Consider the following 20,154-nt stretch of genomic DNA (forward strand, 5'->3'; position numbering starts at 1 on the left):
CTAAATTATTTGTGCTAATACTGTCTTGCAGGCTTGTCATCACATTTCAGAATCTAAAATGTTAGGTCTCGAGTTCCCACTTCTGCACAGGGGGAATCTCGAGCCGTCTCCGCTGCGGTCTCCCATTCCTATTCAGCCGCAGTGGAGTCTGCTCAGCAGGGACGTCGGTCCAAGCGTCTTGCTTGGTCTCACTCTGTACAGAGAGTTACTGCTGCTTCTTCAGCACCTGCCATTAAAGTCAGTGCTGGTCAGCGGCGAGCGGACTTCTCTGGGACTAAGTCCTTGTTTGCGCACACTGAGCATGCCCAAGGCAAGATCTCCCGTTGGAGATCGAGGGTCATGTGCTCAGGCTCTGCAGCGCATTCCATTGGTCCTCTTGGCAGGTCTTGGAAGGGCAAAGTTTCTGTGGCCACTTCCTGTCCTGCAACTATATAAACTGCGCATGACCGCACGGCCATGCGCTAGTGTACAATTATTATGTGTGTGTGTAGATGGATGTATGTCGATGGATGAAAGCTCCTAAGTATCCCTCCCTAGAGTTGTTGACTGCTCGCGGATTATGGTAGCTCTCTAGCGCCCGACTATCCATCTGTATGTTACACACATCACAGCGTCCTGTAGCTGTGCCTGCCAGTACGGCGCCGTGCGCTTGTCTTGTGCTTTCCATACCCAAGCCTGGGTGGTTAGTGGCGTCCGTCAGTGCGGCATCGCACGCACTCTTGTGCTCATATATTTCTGTTAAGGTTCTCTACACACCCAGTTGCGGTGTTGTGCCAGCAAGGGTCTAATCGGACTTCAATTCCTTTTGGGGTTAAGTTCGCTGACTACTTGCTCGCGCTCTATGTGCGGTACTGCGGTCCTGTGACTTAACAGGATCGCTTTCTTCACGCTGGGTGAGGTTTAACCCACGTGTGTATACTTTAAAGTACCGCCATATAGTCTGTCATTTACTAGCAGCGGGTTTCGCCTGCACGATGGACCCCGGACTGCGAACGCATCTATATCATCTTTCCTGGTGCGTTCCGCCAGTCCTAACATTACACTAGCGCCAGGGTCTGGCTAGTGATGACGGACAAACAGCAATCCTTGCGGTATATCCAGCAGCTGGAGGGTAGGTTGGCGGCTCTCGAGAGCGCAACCTCAGCTGTGGATGTCACCGCAGTTGCTGTACAGGCTGCCAGCGTGGCTGCAGCAACTTTGTCCATTTTCTCGCCTCCTGCTGCCAGAAAAATTTTCTGGTGATAGCAAATTTTGTAGGGGATTTGTGAGTCAGTGCTCTATTCATCTCGAGCTTCTGGCTGCACGTTTCCCCACAGAGCGGGCTAAGGTGGGATTTATTGTGTCTCTATTATCGGACAGGGCGTTGGAATGGGCTACGCCGCTGTGGGAGCGTGGCGATCATGTGGTGCAGAGTGCTCCGCTGTTTTTGAGCACTTTGAAACAGGTCTTTTTAGGACCTCAAGTCACCCATGACACTGCGCTCCAACTGCTGGCATTAACTCAGGGTGAGTCCTTGGTCAGTCATTTTGCCGTCCAATTCCGCACTTTAGCATCTGAGCTGGAATGGTCGGATAAAGCTTTTATCCCCATATTTTGGAGGGGGCTGGCTGACCACGTAAAGGACGCTCTGGCCACTAGGGAGATTCCTGCTACACTGGAGGAGTTAATAACAGTCTCCACTCAAATTGACCTCCGTTTTAACGAGCGGAGGTTAGAGCGAGCCCAGTGTAGGCAGAGGTTTCGGCTGGCTCCTACTTTCGCCAAACCTCTGGAATCTCCGGTCCTGGTTCCTGAGTCACATGAGGCCAGGGAAGTGTCACAAGCGGGATCTAAGTCCTGGACCGCTTGTGCACTCAGGGTCTGTCATGTTTGCCAGCAGTCTGGACATCTAGCCACCAGATGTCCTCAGCGGTCGAGGAAACGTCAGCGTCTAGTGGTCGTAGGTGGAGGTACACTAGACACGGCGACGTTTGCCTCTAAATTAACCTTTAAGGGGACAATTACTATAGGCTCATTCTCCCACTCGGTAGAGCTCTGCGTGGATTCTGGGGCGGAGGGCAATTTTATGTCTTCTGCCTTCGCCCAACGCCACGCAATACCTCTGGTTATGCTAGCTCAACTGGTAACGGTACGAGTGGTGAATGGGTCGACTCTGCCCTCACAGATAACTCACCAGACCATCCCTTTTACTCTGTCCATGTCGCCATCTCATCAGGAGATTATTTCTCTGCTCGTCATTCCAGAGGGAATTGATGAGGTCCTGTTGGGAATACCTTGGCTACGGTACCACTCTCCTCATATCGAGTGGTCCTCAGGCAGAATTCTGGGATGGGGTGAATCTTGTGGGGGTAGGTGTCAGAGGGAGTGCGTTCAGGTTGCTACAACAGAGGTACCCGCAGATCTATCCTCTCTCCCCAAGCAGTATTGGTCTTATGCAGACATGTTCTCCAAAAAGGCGGCGGAGACCCTTCCGCCCCATCGCCCCTATGACTGTCCTATTGACCTCTTGCCTGGTGCTGAGCCTCCCCGGGGTCGAGTCTATCTGCTATCTCTCCCGGAGACGGAGGCAATGTCACAGTACATCCAGGAAAATCTGGCAAGAGGGTTCATCAGGAAGTCAGTGGCACCTGATGGGGCAGGGTTCTTCTTCGTGCAGAAGAAGAGTGGGGAATTGCGTCCATGCATAGACTACAGGGGTCTTAACGCCATCACCGTTAAGAATAAGTACCCTTTGCCTTTGATATCTGAGCTATTCGATAGGCTTCGGAGAGCAAGGGTATTTACTAAATTAGATCTGCGGGGTGCTTACAACTTGATTCGCATCCGTGAGGGGGACGAATGGAAGACGGCTTTTAACACCAGGGATGGGCACTATGAATATCTGGTGATGCCCTTCGGGCTCTGTAATGCCCCAGCCGTTTTCCAAGACTTTGTGAACGATATCTTCCGGGATATGCTTTCCACCTCGGTCGTAGTCTATCTGGATGATATTCTCATCTACGCTCCAGATATTGACTCCCACCGGAGAGATGTTTGCAAAGTCTTCGACCTCCTACGTGCAAACTCCCTCTATGCCAAGTTGGAGAAGTGTATGTTTGAGCAGGAGTCTTTACCTTTCCTAGGCTACATCATCTCAGCCCAGGAATTGGCTATGGATCCTGCCAAACTACAGGCTGTGATGGACTGGCAGGAACCCCATTCTCTTAAAGCGGTGCAGCGCTTTATGGGGTTCATCAATTATTATCGCCAGTTCATCCCGCACTTCTCAACTTTGGTAGCTCCCTTGGTTGCCCTCACCAAGAAGGGGGCGAATCCAAAATTGTGGTCTGAGGAGGTCTCCAAGGCCTTTATCTCTATAAAGTCACACTTCGCTAGCGCTCCCATTCTACACCGCCCCGATGTTGATAAGCCATTTATCATGGAGGTGGATGCCTCTTCTGTTGGTGCTGGAGCAGTCCTCTTCCAAAAGGATGCTCAAGGTCGGAAGCATCCTTGCTCCTTTTTCTCCAAGACCTTCGCACCAGCAGAGAGGAATTATTCCATCGGGGACAGGGAGTTGCTAGCCATGAAGTTGACTTTCCCGGAGTGGAGACATCTCTTGGAGGGAGCACGTTTTCCCTTCCAGGTCTTCACAGACCATAAAAATTTGGTGTACCTGCAGACAGCTCAGCGGTTGAATTCTCGCCAGGCCAGATGGTCCTTGTTCTTCTCCCGGTTTCATTTCACCCTCCATTTCCTTTCTGGGGAGAAGAACATTCGGGCCGACGCTCTCTCTTGCTCCGTTGTGTCATCTGTGGAGGAGGAGCCTCGGCTTATTGTCCCCTCCGAGAGCTTGAGAACTGTGGCCCCGGTTTCGCTGGAGTCTGTGCCCCCGGGCAAGACTTTTGTTCCATCCAGTTTGCGACCGGAGGTTCTCTCTTGGGCGCACTCGTCCAGAGTGGGTGGACATTTTGGTGCCAAAAGGACATCTGAGTTACTGGCGAGGACATACTGGTGGCCGCATATGGCTCGTGATGTCGCGGAGTATGTTCGGGCGTGTGTCTCTTGCGCCAGGAACAAGACTCCTCGGCAACGGCCAGCTGGTTTGCTTTATCCTCTGCCCGTGGCGGACAGGCCCTGGGAGATGGTCGGGATGGACTTTGTGGTGGGCTTACCCAAGTCTCGTAACTGCACCATTATCTGGGTGATCACCGACCATTTTTCCAAAATGGTGCATTTGGTGCCTCTTCCACGGCTACCATCTGCACGGGCGTTGGCTGTCTTGTTTATCAAGCATATCTTTCGCTTACACGGTATGCCAGACAAAATTGTTAGTGACCGGGGTCCCCAGTTTGCGTCTCGATTCTGGAGGGAGATTTGTCGTCTACTCAGTATTGAGTTAAATCTCTCTTTGGCATATCATCCCGAGACGAATGGGTTAGTAGAAAGGGCCAACCAGACCTTGGTCACATATCTGCGACATTTTGTTTCTGCCAGGCAGGATGACTGGGCATCCTTGCTACCGTGGGCAGAGTTTGCACTTAACAATGCCGTAGCCGACTCCACCGGTCAGACTCCATTCCTCTTAAATTACGGCCAGCATCCGCGTGTTCCTGTGCCCATGCCTGTGTCTTCCGCTGATCCCAGGGTGGCAGACTGGGCTGTGGAGGCACGGGACATTTGGGATCGCACGCAGGATGCCATTCGGGCCTCCAAGGAGAGAATGAGGTCCTCTGCCGATGTTCATCGGCGCCCCGCTCCGACCTTTGCCCCTGGCGACTTGGTGTGGCTCTCCGCCCATAACATCAGGCTGCGAGTTGAGTCCACTAAGTTTGCTCCTCGCTACTTGGGTCCCTTCAAGGTTCTCGAACAGGTTAATCCTGTGGTCTACTGCCTGGATCTTCCTCCACGCTTGGGTATCACCGACACCTTTCATGTGTCCCTTTTGAAACCCGTATACATATCCCGGTTTTCCGAGTCATCTGCCGGGACATCGGGTTCGTCTACGGACGATTACGAGGTGAACGCTATTTTGGGGTGCAAGGTGGTACGCGGCAAAAAGTTCTATCTGGTGGATTGGAAGCGTTATGGTCCAGAGGACAGGTCTTGGGAGCCTGCTGAAAACATTCGGGCCCCACAGCTCATTGCTGCCTTAGAGCGTAGCGAGGCCCAAGGAGGGGGGGGCCCTAGGAGGGGAGGTAATGTTAGGTCTCGAGTTCCCACTTCTGCACAGGGGGAATCTCGAGCTGTCTCCGCTGCGGTCTCCCATTCCTATTCAGCCGCAGTGGAGTCTGCTCAGCAGGGACGTCGGTCCAAGCGTCTTGCTCGGTCTCACTCTGTACAGAGAGTTACTGCTGCTTCTTCAGCTCCTGCCATTAAAGTCAGTGCTGGTCAGTGGCGAGCGGACTTCTCTGGGACTAAGTCCTTGTTTGCGCACACTGAGCATGCCCAGGGCAAGATCTCCCGTTGGAGATCGAGGGTCATGTGCTCAGGCTCTGCAGCGCATTCCATTGGTCCTCTTGGCAGGTCTTGGAAGGGCAAAGTTTCTGTGGCCATTCCTGTCCTGCAACTATATAAACTGCGCATGACCGCATGGCCATGCGCTAGTGTACAATTATTACAGTTAGGGCCAGAAATATTTGGACAGTGACACAAGTTTTGTTATTTTAGCTGTTTACAAAAACATGTTCAGAAATATAATTATATATATAATATGGGCTGAAAGTGCACACTCCCAGCTGCAATATGATAGTTTCCACATCCAAATCGGAGAAAGGGTTTAGGAATCATAGCTCTGTAATGCATAGCGTCCTCTTTTTCAAGGGACCAAAAGTAATTGGACAATGGACTCTAAGGGCTCCAATTAACTCTGAAGGCGTCTCCCTCGTTAACCTGTAATCAATGAAGTAGTTAAAAGGTCAGGGGTGTATTCCAGGTGTGTGGTTTTGCATTTGGAAGCTGTTGCTGTGAGCAGACAACATGCGGTCAAAGGAACTCTCAATTGAGGTGAAGCAGAACATCCTGAGGCTGAAAAAAAAGAAAAAATCCATCAGAGAGATAGCAGACATGCTTGGAGTAGCAAAATCAACAGTTGGGTACATTCTGAGAAAAAAGGAATTGACTGGTGAGCTTGGGAACTCAAAAAGGCCTGGGCGTCCACGTATGACAACAGTGGTGGATGATCGCCGCATATTTAATTTGGTGAAGAAGAACCCGTTCACAACATCAACTGAAGTCCAGAACACTCTCAGTGAAGTAGGTGTATCTGTCTCTAAGTCAACAGTAAAGAGAAGACTCCATGACAGTAAATACAAAGGGTTCACATCTAGATGCAAACTATTCATCAATACCAAAAATAGACAGGCCAGAGTTAAATTTGCAGAAAAACACCTCAAGAAGCCAGCTCAGTTCTGGAAAAGTATTCTATGGACAGATGAGACAAAGATCAACCTGTACCAGAATGATGGGAAGAAAAAAGTTTGGAGAAGAAAGGGAACGGCACATGATCCAAGGCACACCACATCCTCTGTAAAACATGGTGGAGGCAACGTGATGGCATGGGCATGCATGGCTTTCAATGGCACTGGGTCACTTGTGTTTATTGATGACATAAGAGCAGACAAGAGTAGCCGGATGAATTCTGAAGTGTACCGGGATATACTTTCAGCCCAGATTCAGCCAAATGCTGCAAAGTTGATTGGACGGCGCTTCATAGTAAAGATGGACAATGACCCCAAGCATACAGCCAAAGCTACCCAGGAGTTCATGAGTGCCAAAAAGTGGAACATTCTGCAATGGCCAAGTCAGTCTCCAGATCTAAACCCAATTGAGCATGCATTTCACTTGCTCAAATCCAGACTTAAGACGGAAAGACCCACAAACAAGCAAGACCTGAAGGCTGCGGCTGTAAAGGCCTGGCAAAGCATTAAGAAGGAGGAAACCCAGCGTTTGGTGATATCCATGGGTTCCAGACTTAAGGCAGTGATTGCCTCCAAAGGATTTGCAACAAAATATTGAAAATAAAAATATTTTTTTTGGGTTATGTTTATTTGTCCAATTACTTTTGACCTCCTAAAATGTGGAGTGTTTGTAAAGAAATGTGTACAATTCCTACATTTTCTATCAGATATTTTTGTTCAACTCTTCAAATTAAACGTTACAATCTGCACTTGAATTCTGTTGTAGAGGTTTCATTTCAAATCCAATGTGGTGGCATGCAGAGCCCAACTCGCGAAAATTGTGTCACTGTCCAAATATTTCTGGCCCTAACTGTATGTGTGTGTGTAGATGGATGTACAGTTAAGTCCATATATATTTGGACAGAGACAACATTTTTCTAATTTTGGTTATAGACATTACCACAATTAATTTTAAACAAAACAATTCAGATGCAGTTGAAGTTCAGACTTTCAGCTTTCATTTGAGGGTATCCACATTAAAATTGGATGAAGGGTTTAGGAGTTTCAGCTCCTTAACATGTGCCACCCTGTTTTTAAAGGGACCAAAAGTAATTGGACAATTGAGTCCAAGGCTATTTCATGGAGAGGTGTGGGCAATCCCTTCGTTATGTCATTCTCAATTAAGCAGATAAAAGGCCTGGAGTTGATGTGAGGTGTGGTGCTGCATTTGGAAGGTTTTGCTGTGAAGTAAACATGCGGTCAAAGGAGCTCTCCATGCAGGTGAAACGAGCCATCCTTAAGCTGCGAAAACAGAAAAAACCCATCCGAGAAATTGCTACAATATTAGGAGTGGCAAAATCTACAGTTTGGTACATCCTGAGAAAGAAAGAAAGAAAGCACTGGTGAACTCATCAATGCAAAAAGACCTGGGCGCCCACGGAAGACAACAGTGGTGGATGATCGCAGAGTAATCTCCATGGTGAAGAGAAACCCCTTCACAACAGCCAACCAAGTGACCAACACTCTCCAGGAGGTCGGCGTATCAATATCCAAATCTACCATAAAGAGAAGACTGCATGAAAGTAAATAAAGAGGATTCACTGCACAGTGCAAGCCACTCATAAGCATCAAAAATAAAAAGGCTAGTCTGGACTTTGCTAAAAAAAAATCCAAAAAAGCCAGCACAGTTCTGGAAGAACATTCTTTGGACAGATGAAACCAAGATCAACCTCTACCAGAATGATGGAAAGAGAAAAGTATGGTGAAGGCGTGGTACAGCTCATGATCCAAAGCATACCACATCATCTGTAAAACACGGCGGAGGCGGTGTGATGGCTTGGGCATGCATGGCTGCCAGTGGCACTGGGTCACTAGTGTTTATTGAGGATGTGACACAGGACAGAAGCAGCCGAATGAATTCTGAGGTATTCAGAGCCGCCATACTGTGTGTTCAGATCCAGCCAAATGCAGCAATACTGATTGATCGTCGTTTCATACTACAGATGGACAATGACCCAAAACATAAAGCCAAAGCAACCCAGGAGTTTATTAAAGCAAAGAAGTGGAATATTCTTGAATGGCCAAGTCAGTCACCTGATCTCAACCCAATTGAGCAGCATTTCACTTGTTAAAGACTAAACTTCAGACAGAAAGACCCACAAACAAACAGCAACTGAAAACCACCGCAGTGAAGGCCTGGCAGAGCATCAAAAAGGAGGAAACACAGCGTCTGGTGATGTCCATGAGTTCAAGACTTCAGGCAGTCATTGCCAGCAAAGGGTTTTCAACCAAGTACTAAAAATGAACATTTTATTTAAAATTATTGAATCTGTCCAATTACTTTTGGTCCCTTTAAAAACAGGGTGGCACATGTTAAGGAGCTGAAACTCCTAAACCCTTCATCCAATTTTAATGTGGATACCCTCAAATGAAAGCTGAAAGTCTGAACTTCAACTGCATCTAAATTGTTTTGTTTAAAATTCATTGTGGTAATGTCTATAACCAAAATTAGAAAAATGTTGTCTCTGTCCAAAAATATATGGACTTAACTGTATGTCGATGGATGAAAGCTCCTAAGTATCCCTCCCTAGAGTTGTTGACTGCTCGCGGATGATGGTAGCTCTCTAGCGCCCAACTATCCATCTGTATGTTACACACATCACAGCGTCCTGTAGCTGTGCCTGCCAGTACGGCGCCGTGCGCTTGTCTTGCGCTTTCCATACCCAAGCCTGGGTGGTTAGTGGCGTCCGTCAGTGCGGCATCGCACGCACTCTTGTGCTCATATATTTCTGTTAAGGTTCTCTACACACCCAGTTGCGGTGTTGTGCCAGCAAGGGTCTAATCGGACTTCAATTCCTTTTGGGGTTAAGTTCGCTGACTACTTGCTCGCGCTCTATGTGCGGTACTGCGGTCCTGTGACTTAACAGGATCGCTTTCTTCCCGCTGGGTGAGGTTTAACCCACGTGTGTATACTTTAAAGTACCGCCATATAGTCTGTCATTTACCACATCAAACCTCTTAACATTTTGGACTTAATGAGGAAGGAACCAAAGTACCTCCAGTCCTTTAAGATTTTCTTATAAAAACTATTTATTGTTTGAGTTTCCCTTAGTAGTAGAAAATATGAAATGTGGATTACTTGAACATCTATGCAAACAACATATGATATCAGATGATTGTATAAGATTTCATCATTTCGAAAATATACCTGAGCAGACGACTCCAGCATCTTCATTATGTCCACAGTTATGCACTGTAAATGGTTGGTGTAGACAGTCCCATACGTGTTGTTCATTGCCGGTGCATTGCACATCATCCAATACAATTACTCCTTGTCCTTGGCCAAATGCGGCACTGCCATTAAATGCAAGAGCTTGGCCACAATTTAACTGACGGCATACAACTTGTGCAGCATTAATATCCCAATAATCATCACACACAGTTCCCCATGCTCCATTATAGAGGATTTCTACACGACCGTTACATTGACCATTGCCATTCACCAGTCTTATTGACAAGTCTGAACCTGAACCTAAAAAAAAGGAGAATGGTCATTTCTAAAAACAATATATTATAAATTATCTTAAAGGGAACCTGACAGGTCCCCTATAAAGCATTTGTATTATTGTTACTAAATACCCTGCCTATTCAGCCATTTGTAGTGTTTAAAACCTAAATACATGTTAAAAAAATTCTTTATAAATAGTGATTTGCGGACTTATCCGAAAAACTTTCAGCAATCTCAAATTTGGCACGAACATAGCTCATTTGGATTTGTGCACGGATTTAAGAGCATTTTCCCTTAAAGTCAGCAGAATTCGGGAACAGTTCAGTAAATGATTGTGTTTCCACTAATGCTTTTGTTAGGACTTTGGCTACGATAGTGGTGCTGTATGTTGAGCGGGGGGGTCTTTAGTGAGGGGATTTAGTGTTGAAAGGTCAGAGGAACGGCAGACTGTTTTTCTTTTTTAATTTTTTCTCTTTATGTTAACTTAATGTGTGTCGATTCTGGCAGACGATCACACCACAAATACCTTCCACAATGTCCAGACACAAGGGCTTCTGTAATTGGTTGCAAAAATCACATGACCCTCTCCTTATAAAAAAGCGGATATGTTGTTTTGGTGGCATGATTTTGTCAGTGTAACAGTACAGAGAGGCTGCTACAGTGGCTGCTGCAAGTTTTCAGATAGTTAGAAATGCAGTTTAGTGTCAGTTTCTTCAGCTATATTGGATCATGGGTAAAATCAACCTTCCTTCATCTAAAATGATTGTGCTAATAGTGTAGTGCAGGCAGGGCGCCACATTTCCTAATCACAATTAATTGGATTAATATTTTGGTGCAGGAAGGAGGCTACATTTCCTATTCAAAATCGTTTGCACTAACATTGTGGTGTAGGCAGGAGGCCAGATTTCGTAATGAAAATAGTTTGGGCTAATTGTTGTGAATTCTGTGGCAGAGCTCCCTCCTGTGGTCACAAGAGGTACTTCGGCTGATTCTCTCTATGAGCTTCCGTTGGTGGAGGAGAGTGGTACTGCGGCTTCTGAGTTTCCTTCCTCAGGTGTGTGGTGAAGTCGTTAGGTGCTGCTCTATTTAACTCCACCTAGTGCTTTGATCCTGGCCTCCAGTCAATGTTCTAGTGTTGGACTTGCTTCCTCCTGGATCGTTCCTGTGACCTGCTGCTCTGCATAGCTAAGTTCCGCTTTTGTTATTTTGTTTGCTGTTTTTTTCTGTCCAGCTTGCGTTTTTGGTTTTTCCTGCTTGCTGGAAGCTCTGGGACGCAGAGGGTGTACCTCCGTGCCGTTAGTCGGTACGGAGGGTCTTTTTGCCCCCTTTGCGTGGTTGTTTGTAGGGTTTTGTGTTGATTGCAAAGTTACCTTTCCTATCCTCGCTCTGTTCAGAAAGTCGGTCCTCACTTTGCTAAATATATTTCATCTCTACGTTTGTCTTTTCATCTTAACTCACAGTCATTATATGTGGGGGCTGCCTTTTCCTTTGGGGTATTTCTCTGAGGCAAGGTAGGCTTATTTTCTATCTTCAGGCTAGCTAGTTTCTCAGGCTGTGCCGAGTTGCATAAGGAGCGTTAGGCGCAATCCACGGCTGCCTCTAGTGTGGTTGGAGAGGATTAGGGATTGCGGTCAGCAGAGCTCCCACGTCTCAGAGCTCGTTCTATGTTTTTGGGTTTTGTCAGGTCACTGTATGTGCTCTGACCTCTATGTCCATTGTGGTACTGAATTACCTAATCATAACAGTACTGGAGGCCCAAAGTACTAATGATTCTCAATAGAGGGAAAAAAGAAGTTCTGAGACCATTTTTTTTTCTCTGCACTGTGTTTTGCCTTTTTTTTCCCCTAGACATTTGGGTGGTTCAGGACACAGGTGTAGCGATGGACATTAAAGGTCTGTCTTCATGTGTGGATCAGCTCACGGCAAGAGTACAAAATATTCAAGACTTTGTGGTTCAGAATTCTATGTTAGAACCTAGAATTCCTATTCCTGATTTGTTTTTTTGGAGATAGAACTAAATTTCTGAGTTTCAAAAATAATTGTAAACTATTTCTGACTTTGAAACCTCGCTCCTCTGGTGACCCAGTTCAACAAGTTAGGATCATTATTTCTTTTTTACGTGGCGACCCTCAGGACTGGGCATTTTCTCTTGCGCCAGGAGATCCTGCATTAAGTAATATTGATGCGTTTTTCCTGGCGCTCGGATTGCTGTACGATGAACCTAATTCAGTGGATCAGGCAGAGAAAAATTTGCTGGCTCTGTGTCAGGGTCAGGATGAGATAGAGGTATATTGTCAGAAATTTAGAAAGTGGTCCGTACTCACTCAATGGAATGAAGGTGCGCTCGCAGCTATTTTCAGAAAGGGTCTCTCTGAAGCCCTTAAGGATGTCATGGTGGGATTTCCTATGCCTGCTGGTCTGAATGAGTCTATGTCTTTGGCCATTCAGATCGGTCGACGCTTGCGTGAGCGTAAATCTGTGCACCATTTGGCGGTATTATCTGAGCATAAACCTGAGCCTATGCAGTGCGATAGGACTTTGACCAGAGTTGAACGGCAAGAACACAGACGTCAGAATGGGCTGTGTTTCTACTGTGGTGATTCCACTCATGCTATCTCTGATTGTCCTAAGCGCACTAAGCGGTTCGCTAGGTCTGCCACCATTGGTACGGTACAGTCAAAATTTCTTTTGTCCGTTACCTTGATCTGCTCCTTGTCATCTTATTCTGTCATGGCATTTGTGGATTAAGGCGCTGCCCTGAATTTGATGGACTTGGAGTATGCTAGGCGTTGTGGGTTTTTCTTGGAGCCCTTGCAGTGTCCTATTCCATTGAGAGGAATTGATGCTACGCCTTTGGCCAAGAATAAGCCTCAGTACTGGACCCAGCTGACCATGTGCATGGCTCCTGCACATCAGGAGGTTATTTGCTTTCTGGTGTTGCATAATCTGCATGATGTGGTCGTGTTGGGGTTGCCATGGCTACAAGTCCATAATCCAGTATTAGATTGGAAATCCATGTCTGTGTCCAGCTGGGGTTGTCAGGGGGTACATGGTGATGTCCCATTTCTGTCTATTTCGTCATCCACCCCTTCTGAGGTCCTAGAGTTCTTGTCTGATTACCGGGATGTATTTGATGAGCCCAAGTCCGATACCCTACCTCCGCATAGGGATTGTGATTGTGCTACCGATTTGATTCCTGGTAGTAAATTCCCAAAAGGTCGACTGTTTAATTTATCTGTGCCTGAGCACGCCGCTATGCGGAGTTACGTGAAGGAGTCCTTGGAGAAGGGGCATATTTGCCCGTCATCGTCGCCATTAGGAGCGGGGTTCTTTTTTGTGGCCAAGAAGGATGGTTCGCTGAGACCTTGTATAGATTACCGCCTTCTAAATAAGATCACGGTTAAATTTCAGTACCCCTTGCCGCTGTTATCTGATTTGTTTGCTCGGATTAAGGGGGCTAGTTGGTTCACCAAGATAGATCTTCGTGGGGCGTATAATCTTGTGCGTATTATGCGAGGCTATGAATGGAAAACTGCATTTAATACGCCCGAGGGCCATTTTGAGTACCTAGTAATGCCATTCGGACTTGCCAATGCTCCATCAGTGTTTCAGTCCTTTATGCATGACATCTTCCGAGAGTACCTGGATAAATTCCTGATTGTATACTTGGATGATATTTTGATCTTCTCGGATGATTGGGAGTCTCATGTGAAGCAGGTCAGAACGGTGTTTCAGGTCCTGCGTGCTAATTCTTTGTTTGTGAAGAGATCAAAGTGTCTCTTTGGTGTTCAGAAGGTTTCATTTTTGGGGTTCATTTTTTCCCCTTCTACTATCGAGATGGACCCTGTTAAGGTCCAAGCCATCCATGATTGGACTCAGCCGACATCTCTGAAAAGTCTGCAAAAGTTCCTGGGCTTTGCTAATTTTTATCGTCGCTTCATCTGCAATTTTTCTAGTATTGCTAAACCATTGACCGATTTGACCAAGAAGGGTGCTGATGTGGTCAATTGGTCTTCTGCTGCTGTGGAAGCTTTTCAAGAGTTGAAGCGTCGTTTTTCTTCTGCCCCTGTGTTGTGTCAACCAGATGTTTCGCTTCCATTCCAGGTCGAGGTTGATGCTTCTGAGATTGGAGCAGGGGCTGTTTTGTCGCAGAGAAGTTCTGATTGCTCGGTGAGGAAACCATGCACCTTCTTTTCCAGGAAGTTTTTGCCTGCTGAGCGAAATTATGATGTTGGCAATCGAGAGTTGCTGGCCATGAAGTGGGCATTAGAGGAGTGGCGTCATTGGCTTGAAGGAGCTAAGCATCGCGTGGTGGTCTTGACTGATCATAAGAACTTGACTTATCTCGAGTCTGCCAAGCGGTTGAATCCTAGACAGACTCGTTGGTGTTAGGAGTCGAGTTTCCTCTGCTGCACAGGGGGAATCTCGATCCGTCTCCGCTGCGGTCTCCCATTCTCCTCCAGCCGCAGTGGAGTCCGCTCAGCAGGGACGTCGATCCCAGCGTCTCGCTCACTCTGACTCTGTGAGAAGAGTTACCGCTGCTTCTCCAGCTTCTGCCTTTAAAGCCAATACTGGTCAGCAGCGAGCGGACTTCTCTGGGACTAAGTCCTTATCTGCACACACTGAGCATGCCCAGGGCAAGATCTCCCGTTGGAGATCGAGGGTCATGTGCTCAGGCTCTGCGGCACATTCCATTGGTCCTCTTGGCAGGTCTTGGAAGGGCAAAAGTTCTGTAGCCACTTCCTGTGCTGCAACTATATAAACTGCGCATGACCGCACGGCCATGCGCTAGTATTGTCTCATAATGTTATATGTGTGTGTGTAGATGAATGTATGTCGATGGATGAAAGCTCCTAAATATCCCTCCCTAGAGTTGTTGTCTGCTCGCGGATGTTGGTAGCTATCTAGCGCCTGACTAATCATCTGCACGATACACACATTACAGCGTCCTCTTGCTGTGTCCGCCTGTACGGCGCTGTGCGCTTGCCTTGCGCTTTCCATACCCAAGCCAGTGTGGTTGGTGGCGTCCGTCAGTGCGGCATTGCTCGCACTCCTGTGCATTTATATATCTATATTTAGTTTCCTTTCACACCCAGTTGCGGTGTAGTGCCAGCGAGGGTCTAATCGGACTTCAATCCCAGTTGGGGTTAAGTACGCTGACTACTCGCTCGCGCTTTAGGTGCGGTACCGCGATCCTGTGACACAACAGGATTGCTCCCTTCACGCTGGGTGAGGTTGAACCCACGTGTATATACTTTAGTGTACCGCCATATAGTCTGTATTTACTAGCAGCAGGTTTTCACCTGCACGGTGGACCCCGGACTGCGAACGCATCTATATCACCTTTCTTGGTGCGTTCCGCCAGTCCTAACATAATACTAGCGCCAGGGTCTGGCTAGTAAATGATGGACGATCAGCGTTCACAGCGGTACATCCAGCAGTTGGAGGGAAGGTTGGCGGCTCTTGAGCGTTCAACCTCAACTGTGGATGTCACTGCGGTCGCTGTTCAGGCTGCTAGTGTTGCTGCAGCCACCTTGTCCACTGCCGCTCCTGTCCCGACTCTAACTCGCCTCCCGCTTCCAGAGAAATTCTCTGGTGACAGTAAGTCTTGTAGGGGTTTCGTGAGTCAGTGCTCTATACATCTCGAGCTTCTGGCCTCTCGTTTCCCTACAGAGCGGGCTAAGGTGGGATTTATAGTGTCTCTTCTGTCGGACAGAGCGTTGCAGTGGGCTACGCCGCTATGGGAGCGTAGCGATCATGTGGTGCAGAGTGCTCCGTTGTTTCTGAGCACTCTGAAACAGGTCTTTGTGGGACCTCGTGTCACCCATGATACGGCGCTCCAATTGTTGACATTGACTCAGGGCTCGTCCTTGGTCAGTCATTTTGCCGTCCACTTGCGCACCTTAGCATCTGAGCTGGAGTGGTCGGATAAAGCCCTCATTCCAATATTTTGGAGGGGGCTGGCTGACCACGTTAAGGACGCCCTGGCCACTAGGGGGATTCCCGCCACACTGGAGGAATCAATAACTCTATCCACTCGTATTGATCTCCGTTTTCACGAGCGGAGGTTAGAGCGAGCCCAGTGTAGGCAGAGGTTTCGGCTGGCTCCCACCTTCGCCAAACCTTTGGAATCTCCAGACCAGGCTCCTGAGCCCCATGAGCCTGTGGTAGAGTCTCGAGCAGGATCTAAGTCCCGGACCGCTTGTGCACTCCAGATTTGTCATCTTTGCCAACAGTCTGGACATCTTGCCTCCAGATGTCTCCAGCGGTCGAGGAAATGTCAGCGTCTAGTGGTAATTGGTGGAGGTGCACTAGACACGGCGATGTTTGCCTCCAAATTGTCCTTTAAGGGGACAATAACATTGGGCTCATCCTCTCACTCGGTAGAACTCTGCGTGGATTCTGGGGCGGAGGGCAATTTTATGTCTTCAGCCTTCGCCCAACGTCACGCAATCCCTCTGGTCATGCTATCTCAACCAGTAACGGTACGAGTGGTGAATGGGTCGACACTGCCCACACAGATTACACATCAAATTATCTCTTTTACTCTGTCCATGTCACCATCTCATCAGGAGATTATATCTCTACTCGTCATTCCTGAGGGAATTGATGAGGTTCTCTTGGGGATACCCTGGTTACGGTACCACTCTCCTCACATCGAGTGGTCCTCAGGCAGAAATCTGGGATGGGGTGAATCTTGTGGGAACAGGTGTCATCGAGAGTGCGTTCAGGTTACTACTACAGAGGTACCCGCAGATCTCTCCTCTCTCCCCAAGCAATATTGGTCTTATGCAGACGTGTTCTCCAAAAAGGCAGCGGAGACTCTTCCGCCCCATCGCCCCTATGACTGTCCTATTGATCTCTTGCCTGGTGCTGAGCCTCCCCGGGGTCGAGTCTATCCATTATCTCTCCCAGAAACGGAGGCAATGTCTCAGTACATACAAGAGAATTTGGCAAGAGGGTTCATCAGGAAGTCAGTGTCACCTGCTGGGGCAGGGTTCTTTTTCGTGCAGAAGAAGAGTGGAGAACTACGTCCATGCATAGACTACAGGGGTCTTAATGCTATCACAGTTAAGAACAAGTACCCTTTGCCGTTGATATCTGAGCTTTTCGATAGGCTTCGGGGAGCTAGAGTGTTTACTAAACTAGATCTGCGGGGTGCTTATAACCTGATAAGCATCCGTGAGGGGGACGAGTGGAAAACGGCATTTAACACCAGAGATGGGCACTATGAGTGTCTGGTGATGCCCTTCGGGCTCTGTAATGCACCTGCCGTTTTCCAAGACTTTGTCAACGATATCTTCCGGGATATGCTTTCCACCTCGGTTGTAGTCTATCTGGATGATATTCTCATCTTTTCTCCAGATATTGACTCCCACCGGAGAGATGTTGGCAGAGTCTTCGATCTCCTACGGGCAAACTCTCTTTATGCAAAGTTGGAGAAGTGTGTGTTTGAGCAGGAGTCCTTACCTTTCCTGGGCTATATCATCTCCGCCCAGGGATTGGCTATGGATCCTGCCAAACTACAGGCTGTGATGGACTGGCAAGAGCCCCATTCTCTTAAAGCGGTGCATTGCTTTATGGGGTTCATAAACTATTACCGCCAGTTCATTCCCCACTTCTCAACTCTGGTAGCTCCCTTTGTAGCCCTCACCAAGAAGGGAGCAAATCCCAAATTGTGGTCGGAAGAGGTCTCCAAGGCCTTCACTTCTATTATTTCCCACTTTGCTAGCGCTCCCATCTTACATCGTCCCGATGTGGATAAGCCATTCCTAATGGAGGTGGATGCCTAGTCCGTTGGTGCTGGAGCAGTCCTCTACCAAAAGGATGCTCAAGGTCGGAAGCATCCATGCTTCTTCTTCTCTAAGACCTTCACGCCAGCGGAGAGGAACTACTCCATCGGGGACAGGGAGTTGCTAGCAATGAAGTTGGCCTTTTCGGAGTGGAGACACCTTCTGGAAGGTGCGCGGTTGCCCTTCCAAGTTTACACGGACCACAACAAATTGGTCTATTTGCAGACAGCCCAGCGGCTAAATTCTCGCCAGGCCAGATGGTCCCTGTTCTTCTCCCGGTTCCACTTTTCTCTTCATTATCTCGCCGGGGAGAAGAATATCCGTGCTGACGCTCTCTCTCGCTCCCTTATTTCAACTGAGGAGGAGGAAGAGGAGCCTCGGCTTATTGTCCCTTTCAAGAGCCTGAGAACCGTGGCGCCGGTTTCGCTAGAGTCTGTGCCTCCGGGCAAGACTTTTGTGCCCATTAATTTGCGACCGGAGGTTCTCTCTTGGGCTCATTCGTCCAGGGTGGGTGGACACTTTGGGACAAAGAGGACATCTGAGCTACTGGCGAGGACGTACTGGTGGCCATATATGGTCCGGGATGTCAGGGATTATGTTCTGGCGTGTGTCTCCTGCGCCAAAAATAAATCTCCGCGTCAAACGCCAGCTGGTTTGCTCTATCCCTTGCCGGTGGCAGATAGGCCCTGGGAGATGGTCGGGATGGACTTTGTTGTGGGTTTGCCCAAGTCTCGCGGCTGTACCATCATTTGGGTCATCACCGATCATTTCTCAAAAATGGTGCATTTGGTGCCGCTACCACGGTTACCTTCTGCACGGGCCTTGGCAGCGTTGTTCATTAGACATATCTTCCGCCTGCATGGTATGCCAGACAAAATTGTCAGTGACCGGGGTCCCCAGTTTGCATCTCGGTTCTGGAGAGAGCTCTGTCGTCTTCTCAGTATTGAGTTGAATATCTCTTCCGCTTATCATCCCGAGACAAATGGGTTGGTAGAGAGGGCCAACCAGACCTTGGTCACATACCTGCGACATTTTGTTTCAGCCAGGCAGGATGACTGGGCATCCTTGCTATCATGGGCAGAGTTTGCACTGAACAACGCCGTAGCCGACTCCACTGGACAAACCCCATTCCTCCTCAACTATGGTCAGCATCCACGGGTACCTGTGCCTATGCCCGTGTCTTCCGCCGACTCCAGGGTGGTAGACTGGGCTGTGGAGGCACGGGATATTTGGGACCGCACTCAGGATGCCATTCGGGCCTCTAAGGAGAGAATGAGGTCCTCCGCCGATGCTCATCGGCGCCCCGCTCCGACCTTTGCTCCTGGCGACTTGGTGTGGCTCTCCGCCCGTAACATCAGGCTGCGAGTTGAGTCCACTAAATTTGCTCCTCGCTACTTGGGCCCATTCAAGGTCCTCGAGCAGGTTAATCCTGTGGTCTATCGTTTGGCCCTTCCGCCACGCCTGGGTATCACCGACACCTTTCATGTGTCCCTCTTGAAACCCGTGTATATGTCCCGGTTCTCCGAGTCATCTGCTGGGACATCGGGTTCGTCTTCGGACGATTATGAGGTGAACGCTATTTTGGGGTGCAAGGTGGTGCGTGGTAAAACATTTTATTTGGTGGACCGGAAGGGTTATGGCCCCGAGGACAGGTCCTGGGAGCCTGTTAAGCACATTCGGGCTCCGCAGCTCATTGCTGCCTTCGAACGTAGCGAGGCCCAAGGAGGGGGGGGGCCCTAGGAGGGGGGGTAATGTTAGGAGTCGAGTTTCCTCTGCTTCACAGGGGGAATCTCGATCCGTCTCCGCTGCGGTCTCCCATTCTCCTCCAGCCGCAGTGGAGTCCGCTCAGCAGGGACGTCGATCCCAGCGTCTCGCTCACTCTGACTCTGTGAGAAGAGTTACCGCTGCTTCTCCAGCTTCTGCCTTTAAAGCCAATACTGGTCAGCAGCGAGCGGACTTCTCTGGGACTAAGTCCTTATCTGCACACACTGAGCATGCCCAGGGCAAGATCTCCCGTTGGAGATCGAGGGTCATGTGCTCAGGCTCTGCAGCGCATTCCATTGGTCCTCTTGGCAGGTCTTGGAAGGGCAAAGTTTCTGTGGCCATTCCTGTCCTGCAACTATATAAACTGCGCATGACCGCATGGCCATGCGCTAGTGTACAATTATTACAGTTAGGGCCAGAAATATTTGGACAGTGACACAAGTTTTGTTATTTTAGCTGTTTACAAAAACATGTTCAGAAATATAATTATATATATAATATGGGCTGAAAGTGCACACTCCCAGCTGCAATATGATAGTTTCCACATCCAAATCGGAGAAAGGGTTTAGGAATCATAGCTCTGTAATGCATAGCGTCCTCTTTTTCAAGGGACCAAAAGTAATTGGACAATGGACTCTAAGGGCTCCAATTAACTCTGAAGGCGTCTCCCTCGTTAACCTGTAATCAATGAAGTAGTTAAAAGGTCAGGGGT

The 20,154-nt window shown here is 48.4% G+C and overlaps 1 protein-coding gene across 1 annotated transcript in view; it reads right to left on the reverse strand.

Annotated features, from left to right (window-relative positions):
* LOC138666835 (uncharacterized) overlaps positions 1–20,154 on the reverse strand; it is a gene marked incomplete at its 5' end in the record, with an annotated part of 128,198 nt that overhangs the window by 65,692 nt on the left and 42,352 nt on the right. The window contains 2 exon segments of the mRNA XM_069755012.1: positions 9,586–9,901; positions 10,412–10,473. Of these exon segments, the coding sequence (XP_069611113.1) occupies positions 9,586–9,901; positions 10,412–10,473 (378 nt within the window).

Source organism: Ranitomeya imitator, chromosome 2 (genome assembly GCF_032444005.1).
Source record: "Ranitomeya imitator isolate aRanImi1 chromosome 2, aRanImi1.pri, whole genome shotgun sequence".
Taxonomy (NCBI): Eukaryota; Metazoa; Chordata; class Amphibia; order Anura; family Dendrobatidae; genus Ranitomeya; species Ranitomeya imitator.